Source organism: Pollicipes pollicipes, unplaced genomic scaffold (genome assembly GCF_011947565.3).
Source record: "Pollicipes pollicipes isolate AB1234 unplaced genomic scaffold, Ppol_2.1 Scaffold_3447;HRSCAF=4054_pilon_pilon_pilon, whole genome shotgun sequence".
Lineage (NCBI taxonomy): Eukaryota > Metazoa > Arthropoda > Thecostraca > Pollicipedomorpha > Pollicipedidae > Pollicipes > Pollicipes pollicipes.
The window spans coordinates 34,502,624-34,518,992 of NW_023596297.1; the positions used below are offsets into that span (position 1 = coordinate 34,502,624).

A 16,369-nucleotide genomic window follows, 5' to 3' on the forward strand; every position below is an offset into this window, starting at 1 on the left:
TCCCTGTGATACGGCCAAGGCCGCGCGTCTGGAACCGCGCCACCGTGCGGCTGGTGCGACACGTTCACGCGGGCTGACGGCAGGCAGCGCCGGCCGTCCGCCCGTCCGCCTGTCCGCCTGCCGCCTGCCGCGCTCTGCCGCCAAGCGAAGGAGCGCGGACGCACCGTTAGCCGGCCGGCAGCGCGGCCGGGGCCGGCAGACCGGCGGGTGGCCGCCCGCGAGCAGCGGCACACCGCGCGATCGCAGGAGATAGTGCGCACACCCCGCCGGCGCGGTCGGCCGGCCACCGCCGCAATAGGAGGGCGCTCTCGGCGCTCGGCTGGACCGACTGGACCGGGCCGTTTAGGTCCGGTCCGCCGATGAAAGGCGATTGGGAGGGGCGTGATTAAGTGTGGAGCTGGCGCGCCTGAGTGAAATGTCGGGACATCCGAAGTGAAGACGTGGGTCCAATCGCTCGATCAGACCGCTGCAGATCGCACTCGCCGGTCGTGACGCCGCGTCCTGCGCTCCAGAGTGACCACCGAGGTCCTGCTGCAAACGCCGTCCAGCGGCGATCTCGGCTGTCTGCTCTGTCCATGCCATCACGCTCCGATGGCTGCCTCCCACGCTAGGGACGCAAACTCCAGAAATGAGAAGCGCATCAGCTTCGCTCCGCCACCGCCTCGTGACCGTGAGAGTGACCGTCACGACCCCGACCCCGGCTGTCTCCGGAGACCGGAGATAAACAGCAGCGGCGCCGCTTCGACGCCACACTCATGACCTGGCGACAAACACGAGCCAGGGTGTCGACAGATAACGGCCAGTCGCGCTCGGGGTCCGGTGATGACGCCTCCCTCGGTGCCCTCCACCTGGCGTCTTGCCCCCCCCCCCCCCCCCCAATATGTGCCGCGGGACGCCGGCGCCGCGGGGGTCCTCCACTTACCAAATGGGATTGTACGGCGCACTGGGAATAGCGACGAAGCGCGAGACACCGTCGGTATGTACCAAGTGGAAGCCCCGCTGAATGACCTCAGCGGCGCGGAAAACTTTTTGCCGGCGTGTGGATGGTGGGAAACTCTAGAGCTGCGGCCAGCGATACCTGGCGCCCGCGTTGGCAGCTTACCCTCTCGCTCGCGCGGCCCTGGCGGCCCTGGCGGCCGTGGCGCATTTCCGGCTCTGCCCTGCGGACAGCGGGAGGGCTTCACTCACGCCCTCAGACGACGCCTCAAAAGCGTAGCTCGGCGGCGGCGTGCGGACGGCGTTAAACGGGAGACCGCCGACCGGCGCGGCGCTCTGGAGGACGTTCGGACGAGGCAGTCGCCCCGCGAGTGTCTGGTGGCCGGAAGGTCCGGCTCGACCCGTGCCACTTCAGCCGGCTGGTCCGGTTCGTTAGGCGCAGGCAAGGCTTGCGAGCGGGGAGCCGCCCTCCGCTCCGGAACGAGAACGGTCTGATAAGTCCGCCGCATGTGGCATACGACATGTCGTAATCCGTCTGAGGTGGCTGGGGCTCCCGGCGGGGGAGCTTGGGCTTCCGCGTTGAGGTGGCTTTAGTTTCTTGGTGTCTGATGCAAAAGCAGGTTCTGTTTTAAGACGTCCGGTTCTATCTTCGTGCAGGAAACCTTGGCCCTCCCTGCCATGTCACGTCTTCACAAACTCCGGGCGCATCGGGAGGGCCGTGAAAAGTGACGTAAAAAACGACGGCGTTTTTTGATAAGCCGGATTTGCGGTGAGATGTTGTAAGGCAACCGTACGTTTGCTTCAGCTCTAGCGCCGTATGCTATCGCATTCTGGCAGGTGTCCTTCAAGTAGGCCTCGTCATTTGCAGGTTGTCTATACCTCATCGCAGCTCAGGCATTTTGCCATCGCTGCCAATTATTTCCATTGGCCATGCTGTCGACTGAGGGACATTAGTGCTGTTCAAAATGACCGCAGCGAGTGGACAAACCACTGCCAAATGTGTGCCGCTCAGGCAACTCTGCACCTAATATTACTCACCACCGGCCTTATATGGTCTGACATTCCATCCAAGCACTCCAACGGTTCTCAAATGGCAAAAAATTCCGGAACGTTCTCCTTAAATACCCATGCGCACGGGAGGCCGACAGAGATTCTCCGAGCCTCCAGCCTCCAGTGCCGGCTTCAACACGAAGCCCTGCTTGGGTAAGCATCGCTGACAAATGTAGCGACGCTGCTCGGGTCGCGGCCCGAGCATACAGTCACCGCCTGGTGACTCCGTAAACAGCTTTTTGCCGTCACCCCAATCAGTGCGCTGTGTGACAAATCTGCTCGAGCCTGACGTTTCGTCCGAGGTCATGCTCTCCACTCAGCGGCCCCGCTCCCAATAGTCGTTGATTGCGCCTGTCGAGGCTGACTGCGGCCATTGAGACGCTCTTCATTGACGCCACCGTTTCGGCTGGTGGTCTCGCCGGGCATAACTCAGCGGCTGCAGGGTCGCGGAGGTCCGGCGGGTCAGAGCGCCGCCGTGCATACAGCTCGTCTGAAACGCCGGGGTCACGGCGGTCAAATCGACTCAGCGGTCCTCAGCCGTTCTTATGAAGAGTCAGCCGCGCGCGTCATGCACACGGCCACAAAGGCGCTGTGACCTCGTGACCTGAGCCCGCCCGGGGCCGGCCCCGGACCTGACCGGCAGAACAAACACTGCCGGCCTACGCTGATGGGGCTGGCGTCGGCCAGCGTCGGCGTCATCCGCGCCGTGACACGTGCCGGGCGGAGGGCGGTCTCCCGCCAGCCCGCCTCACCGTCCGCCGGCGGAGACAGGTGCGCGGCCCGCCCTCATCCGTCACTGTCGGCCCCGCACGCGCAAATAATCACATTAACCCTAATGGAGAGAGGGCGAGGCCCCTGGTGGAGACGCCGGCGGTGTGCCCCCGGCAGGGTCTGGTGGCCCGCGCTGCTGCGCCCAGGCCGACGTGCCCCCCCCCCCCTCCCCTCGTTGGTGAAATACTGCGCAGTTCAGCGCCGGGTGTAAATTCCCGCTGACCAGGACATCAGTGCGACAGTTCAGTGAACGTATGTGGAACATGCCATCCGATAATATCGGCGGTGCTCACGTTGATTAGGTATCTAGGTAACAATAATGGGTACGTAATACACACGCACACGCAATGTGCAGATATATAGATTTATAGCGTACACATTCTGAGATTTAATTGACTTCACATGCAGTGCACAATCAGGTTGATATTTCTAACGAGGACTGAAACACATGTGTTTTTGACGTCTGTACTCTCCACATTTTTTACTATTTTCTTTTGTTAACAGTGCATCAAGCTTGTCGAGCGGTGGGCGTATGCTCCATAACGCAGTGGGGCTGGACGACACTGTTTTAATCGCTTTAAATTCAGTCAAACGCCGGTGGGATGGGATTAAAGTGGCTCCCGAGTGACGACCGCGTAACACCCAAACGGCCGCGCCGTGCATTTGAGCTAATTATCCAATGAGAATCCGCGTGACCTCCGACCTTTATCCATGCGGCGTGGTCAGTGCGGTGGCCGGCCGCCGTGCGGGGACATCAGCGCTGGTAGTCCAGAGGCCGTGCGTCACTCCATGTGGTGGGCCACGACCTCAGCGAGGGTAACGCCCGCGTCGAGCTCGCTGGGCGGGGCCCCACGGGGCCTGTTCCGGCGGCACGCGGCATGATTCGGGCATTAACCGGAGCCGCTCCGAAGTAGGCTACGGGTCCCAGACCAGCACTGCGGCGCAGTACGAAGGACGCCGGCTGTAGCGAGGGCTCAGAACTATGCATTAACTTGAGTTCCGACGGCGGGTATCGTCTGCATCTGAAACGCTCGCCTTATCGTCCGTGTCACGAGCGACTTTGCGAGAAACTCTCCTCTCGGAAGCGCCGTCGCATATCTTCTCGGTAATGCGGTGAGCGCCATAATTCGCGCAGACCTGTCTGACGCCCCGCGCGGGCCCGGCGAGATAACGTTGTTACGCCACTTCCGTGAATCAGCACTGAACGACTGATCGCATCAGCAGAGCCCGGTGCTACCGCCAGTCTCAGCGCGTTCGCCGCGTCTGACGCAGCCCCCTCTGTTTCAGACGTCTGACCGTCCGACGTCACGTGACCGCACGGGGCGACGATGGCGGGCCTTGCCGGAGCGGCGGCCACGCTGCTGCTGCTGGCGCTGGCGGCGCCCGCTCATGGCGACTTCACCACCTCCTGCCCGGCCGCCTGCAAGTGCATGTGGGTGTCGGGAAAGCGGAAGGCCGAGTGCATCGACATCGGGCTGACGGCGGTGCCGCGCGGCCTCAGTCCTGACATCCAGGTGCTGGACCTCTCTGGCACCGACATCCAGGAGCTGCCCAAGGACGCGTTCCACAGCGTCGGCTTGGAGCACCTGCAGAAGCTGTACATTCGGCGCTCGAGCCTGGCCAGGATCGACCGGCACGCGTTTCGCGGCCTGAGGCTGCTCATCCAGCTAGACCTCTCCAACAACGCCATCGCCAAGTTGCACCCGGAGACGTTCAGCGACAACGAGAAGCTGCGCCAGCTATTGCTGTCGGGCAACCCGCTGCAGACGCTGGCGCCGCTGCAGTTCCCGCCGCTGGCGCACCTGCAGCGGCTGGACCTCAGCGACTGCCGACTCACCAGCGTCGCTGCCAAGGCCTTCCGCAACCTGGCCGGCCTTGAGAAGCTGCACCTCAACGGCAACCAGCTGGCCGTGCTCGAGTCGGACGTGTTCCAGTCGTTGTCGCTCAAGTGGCTGACGCTGCATGACAACCCATGGCGCTGTGACTGCCACCTACGGCTGCTGCGCGACTGGCTGGTGGAACACAGCCTCTACCAGGAGGTCACCACGTGCGCCTGAGCCCGAGCGGCTGGTGACCAAGTCGTGGCGCGTGGCGCGCTCCGAGGAGTTCGCCTGCCGGCCGCAGATCTACATCCCCGAGCCGACCGTCGTGGCCCACGTCGGCCGCAACGCGACGCTGCGCTGCCAGATCTCCGGCAACCCGGCGCCCGACACCAACTGGGTGATGAGCGGCCGCATCATCGCCAACAACACGCGCATCCCGTTCACCGGCCAGACGTACGTCATTCGCGAGGAAGGCACCGTCAACCGCTGGACCAACCTGACGGTGAGCAACATCACCGCGCAGGACGCCGGCCAGTACCTCTGCGTCGGTGTCAACCCGGGCGGGGTGGTGGAGCGCAACGTGACACTGGTGGTCCCCGGCGGCGCCGGCGCGGTGGTGCCAGCGGCGCCGGGCGGCACGCCGTCGGGCGGCGCGCGCCTCTCGCGGCCTCTGCTGCTCGGTCTGGTGATCGGCGCCGTCGGTCTGCTGCTGCTGTCGCTGGTGGTGCTGCTCTGCTGCTGCTACTGGCGGCGGCGGCAGCGCAGCCAGCCGGACAAGCCGGTGCCCGACGAGCGGCCGGCGCTGCCGTACGGCGCGTCCATCAGCGCCGACAGCAAGCCAGAGCGGCTCGGCGAGTACGAGAAGGTGCCGCAGACCGACATCGAGATGGAGCGCGTGCGCACGCCGGCCGTGCTGACGCAGCCGCGCCGCGCCGCCGCCGACGACGAGCGCACGCGGCGCTACAGCCTGCCCGACTCGCCGATGACGTGGGACGGTCGGCGTCGCGGCGACTACCCGGACCTGCTGCACCTGCCACGCCGGCCGGGCCGCAGCTCTCCGGCCGGCAGCTCGTCCAGCTCCACCCAGCCCGACCAGACGCGCCTGCTGCCGGGCCCGCAGCCGCGGCTGGTCGCCACGCCGGCACGCGGCGTGCGCCCTGGCTACGTGACGCTGCCGCGCCGTCAGCGCACGCCCAGCTGGGGCAGTGCCGGCCGCGGTCCGGAGCCCGTGTACGACACGCTGGGGCCGCGCACCACCGCCGACGGCAGCTCTCGGCTCAGCCTCAGCTCCAACGGGCCCGAGACGCTGCCGCCCTACTACGTGGCGCTGGACGGCGAGCCTCGCGCCACGCCGCGCGCCGCTGGCCGGCCGCATGCCGCCAGCGCCGACCTGATCGAGCCGCTGCGCGAGGAGCCGGAGGAGTGGGATGAGGTGGCGCCGCTGCCACCGCTGGCGCCGGCCGCGCCGCCGCCCACGCACCGGCCCCGCAAGCCCACCCCGCCCGTCATGCCCAAGCCGAAGAAGGTGACGCCGCCCGTCATGCCCAAGCCGCATATGAACGGCAGCCACGTGATAGCCTTCCAGGACGAGGGCGAGGACGGCACGGAAGTGTGACGTCATTCCGGGGAGTGACGTCACGCGGGACCTCGCGGTGCTGGGCTGCGCCGGGCGCCGGCGCCAGCGACCGCCTGCTTGTGATATTTTGTTTATTTCGACGCGACGCTGCATGTCGAACCGCGCGGGGAATGTGTCCTCGATATGTTCTCCGTGTCGTCACCTCGTTGTTGTCTGTGGTAGACTCTACGGCTGCAGGAATGGTGAACGTTGCCACTTGGCACTGGGCTGACGAGCTCTAGATGAGCCGTGCGAGGACGCGATGGACGTCGGCCGCCAGATCTCGGGAGGGTGTCACTCCTATCCGAGCTTCGCCGACGCCTCGGAAGACGTCGCGCCGCTGCCGACTCTCGCGGGGAGGCGGGCCGTGGTGTGATCCGGCGAGCACTAGTCACACCCGTCCGGACCCCGGATACAGGTGCTGGACGGCACGGGAAGGGGCGGCACGCTGTCAGCTGATGCGGACGCCGCCCGTCTGTCGACAGAAAACGTCCGCTGGTACCCGACTGGTTTGTCGCACTTCTTGTCTTGATTCGCCTCCTTGTGTGGTCGCCTTCGTTTCGTTTTCGCAGTCCGCTATCCGTTTGGAATGGTACCAGCGCCCTTTGATTATTGTGCATCACTCCAGTCCTTGATGACTGTCTCACCTCGCTTGTCACAGAGCAGGTGACGTCTCCTCGTATTGTTCATCCCTGTTGTTCTTTAAGCGTCGTCTCCTGATATTGTTGATGCAGCCTATTTGGAGCTCCTCGACGACTGCGGCGTCCCGTCGGCCCGGCCATCCATGCGACGACTGCGAGCGTGCGCAGCTGATTACCAGGACAGTGGACCACGTGACCACGTTACACCCGCCCGCCTCTGCCGCGCGCAGGCCCATCGCCCGGCTTGAAGTGCAGGCCCTAGCCAATGATCGCGCTAATCGCCTTTTTGCACGTTGCAAAAAATGGATGATTTGTTTACATTGCCTGGCGCCGTGTCCGCGGCTTCGCTCTCTCAGCTCTGCGCAGTGACCTGGTGTGTTCAACGTAGGCGCGCTGCTGTGGACCGTGGGTGGGGATGAGGTCTCACCAGTGTGCCCGAGCACTCCAGTCGGTCCCAGCTGCCCGACCAGCCAAAGGGCGACTTTTATCGTCTGTTGTTCCGTGACAGTTGTCGGCGCTGATTAGTCATCGCGTCACGTTCTGTACAAACGGCGCGGCGCCACGCTGTGCGAGCTTCGCCCTGAAGCGGTGTGGGCGGACAGGCTGCGGTGTTCACATATATTTTTGTCAATACATCGTCCATTTTACACGATAGTATGGGTCGTGCGAGGTACTGCTCAAGGCAGTTCAGTCACGCACGTCAACTGCTAGTGGCTGGTGAACTACGGACAGATGGGGAGATGAAGACGAGATAATCCATGCCCTTTTGACACGTTCATCCGTATCTAAGGAGACGTGAAGGGGATGAACAGCGAAACAGGCCCAGGTATTGCGTCCGCTACGTGCAAGGACACGCAATGCAACGCTCGTTGTTGCAACACAGTCCTTCACTGCCGGAGCGACCACCTGGGTCTGTTCCGAGTCTTATCACCCTTAGGCAACGCTTCACTCTGCTCAAAGTAAGCTTCGGACGACGGAAATTTCCCCGTAACAGAGGTTTCGATATCTAACATCGTGACACACAGGCCGCTCGGTGGCGAGCGCCCGGCTCAGCGCGATAACAGCCTTGCTGGCACCCAGACATTGCTGCACTTCCAACTCCCTCCGGCGGTCGATTTCTACCAGCGCGTGACGCCACTCGCGGACGGGCTCTGTCTGGCGCTGGCCCCGGCCCCGGCGAGCTCGCCGCGGGGTCCGCTGGCCACGACGCGCGGTACACCCGTGGCTCGCCCGCGGTTGGCACGGCGTGCCTTGTTTGTCTCCCGGCTGACGGCGGCGTCCGTCACCTCCGGACAAAAACGAGCGGCCGGCCGGACTACACTGTATTGGTGCTGGAGCACAAAACGCTGGCTGGCAGCGCGCCCGCGAGTCGAGGGCGCCGCCTCGCTAGCGCCGCCTGTCGGCAGAACGATCAACTACAGCCGCCGCGGCCGAGACGCGTGCGTGAGGTCGTGATGAGACGAAGCGCGGGAAGTGTACAGAGCGAGCGAGCAGGAGAACAAGAATGGGGCGACTGGCTAACAAAGCGCTCCACAGCGGCATCGCACCGCGTTCGCGTCGATTTTGGCACACCACGCACGAGTCAGACAGATATTGATGCTAGCAGGCAGTGGATGAGGTTCGGGGCTGGAGTGGTCGGGGCAGCTCAAAACTAAAACAACCCACACAATCTCGGAATGTACACAACACGAAAATTCAGCAGCTTAAACCGGCGAGGGAGAAAACAGCAAATGAATGTCACGCGTTCCTATCGTAAAACGGTACAAAACGCGTCAGAATCGTCGGCAACGCCTCGGCCAGTGGCAGGAGTCTCGCAAGCGGCCCCCTCCCCCACCCCGACCGACCCCGGTGTCGGCCGGGCCGGGGGCCGCGCGGCCCGGCGGCTCGGTCCCCCCTCGAGCCTGCTCCCGGCTGCGGTCACCGCCACGCTCACCACAGCCAAACTACCACTACGGGCGAGGGTGCCGGCCGCGTGAGCCCAGCTCCAGCCGGGGCCGCGGCCCGACGCCGAGCGCCTCCCCCGCGCCTCAGCACGGCGAGCCACGCACTCCGCGGCGGCCAGACGGCCACCGCCAGCCTTGTACTCAGGTAATCGCTGTACACTCGCGCGCGCGCCGCGGGCTGGCGCGGCGCGGCCTGAGCCGGCCTGGCGCGGCCGGGCTGGCGCGGCGCCCCAGCATACGTATCACAGGGCGCGGCCGGCGGCGCGGCTAGTCGGTTTCGGCGGCCGGGCGCGACTGCGGCGCGGTACCGGAGCTGGGTGCCGCCGACGGTTCCGGCGCGACGGCCGCCGGGCTGCAACAGGCGCTGGCGTCACGCGGCGGGACGGTGCATGGGGCGGCACGCGTCGGACATGGAGCGGCGACCAGTGCAGCTGCGGGCGCTGGCGAGGCTCGCACTGACCAGCACCCGCAGCAGCTCATGTTGAATGATACATTCTAGCCTCGTTCGCACTAGGACCAGTCATAAAACGATTGCATTCTGTGGCGAAAAGCCCTAGACGGAGAATGAGCACGGGACAATTAAAAAAGAGAACACGTTTCGGCTACATTATAACTAAATGGCTGACCCTCACTTGCCGGAAACATTCGCAACGGCCTCACAAAGGTTCGACCAGTATCACTTTCACGCAAGAAAGCGTTCAATCCCGGATAACACGGACGGCCCGTGCAGCGGTGCGGTAATCAACAGACAAGCGAGTCTGTGGTCACACCCGCCGCACGAGGCGGGAGACGAGTCGGCGCGGCAGGCGCCCGGCGCGTGGCCCAGCGTGACGGTCACGGAGCGCGGCACCCAGCATGCAGCTGTGGCTGCTGGTCGCTGGTCGCCAGGCGCGCCCACACCCGCTGGTGGCATGCCTGACATCTCTGCGAATCAAGGACACGCGGGAGACGGCATACCTAACCGTGACCAGGCATCACTCACCGCAGATGACTGCAGACCGCCACAGACGGGACACTGACCTGCGATTGGCGGCGGTGCTGTCCACCCTCTCGCCGACCGGCACCCGAGGTCCAGGCGACTCTGAACTCCCCATCGCCGCGGCACTGGAGGCCGGGCGGGTCGTCAGTGTTTTGTGTCGTGTCAGATCAGGGGGCTGGGACCCCCGCGCGACACCACGTGTTTGCGCATGCACGACCTTCGGCGTCGAAATGCAAGCCGGCGTGAGCACCGCAGTCAAACGCCCGGCGAAACACAATCCGCCGATCTCCCGCCCGGGCATGCCCGACGGTGCTGACGCGCCAAACAACGCCGCCACTCATCAACACGACGCATGCGCAGTGCGCCCGGTGGCTCACCGGTCCGAATCGGCGAGCCGTTCCGTCGCTGGCACGGCTGACTCGACTGGAGTGTGCTGACTCGGCGACTCGCCTGCGGTAGAGTCAGGGAATGTAGGGCACGCGGTCATGTCGCGGTCAATAGGAACATCGCGGCAGCACAGCGACTCGTGGTGGCTGGTGCGAGTGGGTGCTGAGTACAGGAACGTTTGCGCCGTTCTGGCAAGCCACCTTGTAGCGACAAGGAGGTGATGATGTCCACACCGGCGGAATAGCCGCATACCGATACACACCCAACACAAGACACACGCATACATCAACAATATGGGTTGGATAGCTGTTAATTCCCGCCCAATCCTTGGTATCACGTGGCTGAGAATGCCCAGTTAGGGGTACAAGTACGCTGAGGCATGGCAAGTTGACTCAATCTTTACAGCGTTCATTCTGCGAATCACGGCTATATGCTAATTCATACAATGCGTCCTCGAAGATAACGCCACAACTGCATCCCGTTCAAACTGGCATGCAGCACCAACCATCCAGCTACCGCCACGAACCGGATCACCAACGTCTAGTGTTTTGACGGCCAGCGAAGGCGGTCCAGCCCAAGTCCAGTCGGGTCACCCACCGGCCGAACCCGCGCCGGGCAGCTCGCACTGCACCAGGTCAGATCGGGTCAGGTCATGTCAGCTCAGTTCGAGTCAGGTCAAGTCGGACCAGACCAGGTCAGGTCAGGCCAGGTCGGGTCGGGTCAGGCGCTCACCGAACGCCGCCGCGCTGGAGAAGTCCACGGGGAAGTGGGGCGGCGAGCTGCCGGCCGGCCGCGGCGGGTCCGGGCCCGTGGAGGTCTGCGAGTCGCCGCTCACGCCTGGCGACAGCGGGCGGTGACGGAGGTGCTCACCGGGTGCTCCCCTCACGCGGATGATGATGATTGGGGTTCTAGGGCGCGTCGACTTCTAATGTCATTTTGCGCCCATCCCCTCACGCGGACGCGCACGTCCGACACTGAACCCACTGGCGGCGGGAACTGGCAGACGCGCGCCCACGCAGGCGGTGGCGTTCGTCTTCTCAGGTAGACGGGGGTGGGAGGAACACACGCACTAGCTACACGGGCCCCGCGGATCACCCCGTGGCCCTTTCTCCGCAGCGGCGCACGAGTCCGCCCCAGTTAGACCATTATTCCGTCGCGTGCCGCCGCTTATCCACCCGACAGACCGCAAATTCCCAAGACTGCACGCTTACCCCAGCTTCCGAGGGAACGCGTGGACATTGAGCCCTCCCCAGTGACATGGCAGTGCCCCCACGCCACCCCTCCCCATCCACCCACCGTGGGCGGGCGAGTCAGCGCACTCGGGCGCCGCCGCGAAAGCGTCGAAGTTGGCCCAGAAGCGGTCGGCACCGAAGTCGGCGGCCGGCGCCGAGCGCCACACATTGGTATCCATGGCGGATGGCGCGCCGGGACTGCCGGCGCCGGTCGCCCACGGGTCGCTCGTGTCCACCTCCATGCGCACGCCGCACTCGTCATCGTCGTCGTCCTCGTCGCTGCTGGAGTGGCCGAGGCCGGCGCGGGACGGCCAGCAGCCGGGCGAGTCGTCGCCGCCGCCGAGCCGTTCGGCGCAGCGCTGCTCGAACAGCTCGGCGGCGGTGGGGCGCAGCTCGGCCTGCGCCGCCAGCGTCTGCAGGCCGGCCGGCGAGAGCGCGCCCATGCCCGAGCTGCGGGGCGGCCGGAGGGTCAGCGGGCGTACACCGCAGCTGCGGGGCAGCCGGAGGGTCAGCGGGTGTACGCCGCAGCTGCGGGGCAGCTGGAAGGCCACCGGGTGTGCACAGCCGGAGGGTCAGCGGGTGTACACTGCAACTGCGGGGCAGCCGGACGGTCAGCGGGTGTATGCCGTAACTGCAGGCAGCCGGAGGGTCAGCGGGCGTACACTGCAACTGCGGGGCAGCCGGAGGGTCAGCGGACGTACACCGCAGCTGCGGGGCAGCCCGAAGGTCAGCGGGTGTACGCCGCAGCTGCGGGACAGCCGGAGGGTCAGCGGGTGTGTGCCGCAGCTGCGGGGCGGCCGGATCAGATCAGGAGCACAGGTCGCGCAGTCAGGTCATGGTGGAGAGGTATACGCTGGTCTTCACAGGACAGCTGGGCTCATTACGGAGCTGCGGAGGGAGGAAGTCAGGAGAAACAAACGGGAGCTGCGGGGAAGGTGAAGGTCAGGGGTATGGTGCATGACCATACACAGACATGGTTCACACAGATGTTCAGAGCGGCAGCTGGGTCCATGCCTGAGCGGCAGAGAGACGAGACGGAAGCGTAAGGGTACACCGGGGGGGGGGGGGGGGGTCAGGGGGCAAATGGACGCGTGCAGGAGCTGGCGGGGGGAGGGGAGGGGCAGCTTGCCAGGCCCACGATGGTGCTGGCGGGGTGGTAAGGTCAGTGAGTCCACACTGCAGCAAGAGAGGGGGTCGGGTCAGAGGGACCACGTCGGAACGCGAGAATGACGGAGTCTAGCTTCTCGCAGCGTGTTGAAGCACGGACCGCCACTGAGCCTATCTGCTGATGACGGATATTCCAGATGTCTTGCCTCCCAGCGCTATCAGTGCCGATGTGCCGGTGTCCCAGCACTGGGGGTCGAAACAAAACCCACCCAAACATGCCCACACGGACGGTAGATAACGTGGTAAGATCCTGCGGAGACCAGCACAATGCGGGAGCACCTGAATGCACCCATGTTGACATCGTCATGACTGAGCTACTTTGCAGACTGCGGTTGGACACTGGACACGAACAGAGTATCACAACGAGCATCACAGAGCAGCGTACCAAAACACAGCTGAACAAGGGCGGTACGGTCGGCATCTGGGAGCAGCGGGTCGGACAGATGTGACCCGACAGCCGGGGCGACAACGTGACCAGCGCGATCTCAGCGCCTAGCTAATTCACCAGTCAGTCCAGCGGCCTGACCTGACCTGGCGGAACTGACCTGAACTCTCCGAAGCCATCGTCACACCGCTCCAGCGGGTCGCTCATGGCACGCACAGCCTCACCCAGCATCTGGCGACGAGGGGATCTCTGAGACCAAGTCCCAGGAGAGCGGTGCCGCTGGTAAAGGGCAGGCACGAACACGGACCGGAGCTACATCATGAAAACAGCGCGAACTATTACCAATTAACTTTCAGCGGCACGTGAAGCGGGAACATGTAATTAAACTGGAGTCAGGACGAAATGACAAAGAGCGGCATTCATAAGTTGCGAGGAGCAAAGGGCAGGCTACTGTAATGACAGCCAGCAGTTGATAAGTACAAATTCGCTATGTTCTTCACCTGAACTTTCGCGGCAGGAACGCTTTCCCATCTTCGCGGCGCATGGGTAAACCTCACCAGGTCACGCTAGCTCACATACCAAGCGCGCTAGGGCCAAACGGAAAACGGCACCCGGTAGCGCGTGAGGAGCTGCATCAGAAGAGCCTCACTGAACATCGGTCTACGTGGAGTTGGAAGGAACAAATCGAGTCGTGGCAAGACTAGTGAATTTGGGCCTCAGTTCTGTACCCTCAAAACTGTGAGCGCTACGAGAGAGGACGGAAGTCTTGTGTAGCCCTCGGCACACCGGACTGTACACTGGTCGTCACAAGCCAGCGGGCGTGACCTGTGCCGTGTCATTTTACGTCGTGGATTCCGAGCGTCATGCACGCTGGTCGAACGCCACATCTCAAGAACGCGTCGTACGACAACGAAACACGTGCAGCTGCATGCCAATCAAAATGTAGAACCAGGTGATGAAAGGTCGAAGGTTATTTCCACGAAGATTTCTTCATTTTCTCACTAAATAGTAGTTTTTTTTCGTTTCGCCACATGAACCTTACATGACGTGACCGGACTGCAGTTTCTAGAATCAACCATAAAGCACTAAGGTACGAAGCCACCAACACAGTCATTCATAACGCGTATTTTGCGCCTGGCGCACGTTAGCAGCCATCTGAATATCGGCACTCGAGCGCCGAACACGACCGGCGCCACCCCGACAGACGTCACTCCGCGCAACGTGTGGAATTAGGCGGCCTTCAAATATTCACAGAAAGCATGGCAATGCTGAAAACTCAGCTTCTGAAGCTCAGCTTCATTCGAGTACAGTGCGTTTCACGGTTCAACATTATTCCTAAAAACCTCAGGGACATCTCGCCCGGCAGGGGTTATAGCGACTATAGCGACTCTTGCTTTTCATGGCGCCTTCCTTTTCACAGCAGCACACTCTTCCCGTCTCAATCCATGTCTGAGACAAAACTTGCTCACGAACTGGACGCGAGGAAGCGCTGGCTGACTAGCCGGCTGCCTACTCCACTCCCACGTCACGCGCCGCTGCCCGACTCACCCTGAGGGCCGTGGCCTGTGGCAGGTCGGAGATGCCCCGGAAGTCTGAGTCGCTGCTCGAGTCATGCCGAAGACTCAGCATCGCCGACGGCTGGAGCAGCGCGGCGGGACACGTCAGCGCCAGCGCCAGCGCCGCGCCCGCATCACGGTACGCAGACAACAGCGGGCGCAACACGACACAGTAGGGGCTAAGTAGGACATCCACAAGTCACCAGAGACCACAGTCATGGACCAAACCCCCGCGTGAACACACAACCATGAAAACATCAGAGAAGCTTCTTGAAGAGCCTTTACAGTTGTGCGCCTGTGCACGAGCTGCATCTCGGCCCGCCCTCTCCGTCCCCAGCGCGGCTCACACACGCCAATTACACCGCTCGTGACTCGGGAGCCGGCCTATCCGTCCTCCCGCACTGCGCCCCCACCGGCGCGCGCACGCACCCTGTTGAGCTCGTTGATGCGGCTGAGCTGGCCATCTCTGAAGGCGTGCCACGCCACGCGCACGTCCTCGGGCAGCGCCTCCAGCTGCCGGCGCACCAGCTCAGCGGCGGGCCCCTCCTCGGCGGCCGCGCACACGCGGTTGGCCATGCTCACCAGGTGGCCGCAGTAGGCCCGCATCGAGCGACAGCAGCTGCGGCAGGGCGGCGTGGCTGTCAGCGGGCGGGGCGGCAGGGGGGGGGGGGGGGGACGGACGGACGTGGCGGCAGGCAAAGTCGAGCTGGGCCGTCTGCCCGCGGCTTCAACAGACGCCTGACGTCTGACAAACACGTGAACTAGAATGACGTTAGCTACTTTGAAGCATCATCTTAAATACAATATTAGTGCATGAAAACGCCATGACTTCGCCCTGATGGCTCAGTTTGTTAGATAGCCTGCCTTCCAATAAACCCACCCGTGGCGGGGCGGGTTCGAGTCGCTTTAAGCACTCCATCGTTTCCCTCGACAGATCCGGCCGGTGGCAGCGGTCGCGCTAAGGGCTATGTGAGGTCAAAAGGCAGGACGGACCGTACCCCGCATTGCGGCACACAAAAAGCGCTGCTTAGCGTGAGCTCTTATCACAGACACCCATCCATTCAAAAGGATTAGATATATATATATATATATATATATATATATATATATATATATATATATATATATATATATATGGAGGAAGATGGCGTTCCTCAAGTTCCCCGGCCTGTGCCGCGGAGGTTCAGTGCAGGTACCGGGTGGAGCTGGACCGTCACGGTACCGAGGACAAGCTGCTGCGTACACGCGCTGACCACGTGGCAGGCGAGGACCGGTGATGCGCGCTGACATGCTGCTGGGCCAGGCAGGCTTCGCTGGCGCCACACGCGTGGGTGTCTCAGACTCGTACATTAATACAACGGCATGGAGGAATAAAGTCAGCCTGATGCAACGTGGACTTCGCTGGGGAAATAACGTATTGGCAATTGCGCCGCGACATCGGCCCCCATGTATCTTCCTTTAGCACGAGCAGGGAGCTATTGGTTGCAGTGCAACATACCACTTCTGCTCCAATTTGCCGGCAGCCGGCTCACGATCCTCCATGCCGTGCAGTATCCTCTGAATCAGCTTCGAATTCGTGAAAATCTGCAATGAATGCATGCTGGTAAGGGATAGCGACGGTCATACAACCACTGAACGCGTTCCCTTGCACCATTTATAGCGCACACGACCATTATGCATTGGAAATGTAGGCTATAAAGAGATCACATAACATAACTAATGGTCAGTGTTTAATCGCGCCGGTGAAGTAGCCATAAACATGACACAAATTTGCATACTAATCCGACTTCAAAAACAATACGCTAAATCCTCGTAACAACATAGATCAGAACGGAAAGTCAAGTGATTTAATCGGCATAAGATTAATGACTTGATCGTTGAATG

At 62.8% G+C, this 16,369-nt stretch overlaps 1 protein-coding gene across 1 annotated transcript in view; it reads left to right on the top strand.

Annotated features, from left to right (window-relative positions):
• Positions 1 to 5,974, top strand: part of LOC119092479 (leucine-rich repeat-containing protein 24-like) — a gene marked incomplete in the record, with an annotated part of 71,287 nt that extends 65,313 nt beyond the window's left edge. Inside the window, 4 exon segments of the mRNA XM_037215441.1 lie at positions 4,045 to 4,775; positions 4,777 to 5,687; positions 5,787 to 5,914; positions 5,964 to 5,974. Coding sequence (XP_037071336.1) covers positions 4,086 to 4,775; positions 4,777 to 5,687; positions 5,787 to 5,914; positions 5,964 to 5,974 — 1,740 coding nt within the window.
• Positions 5,975 to 16,369: the final 10,395 nt, after the last annotated feature.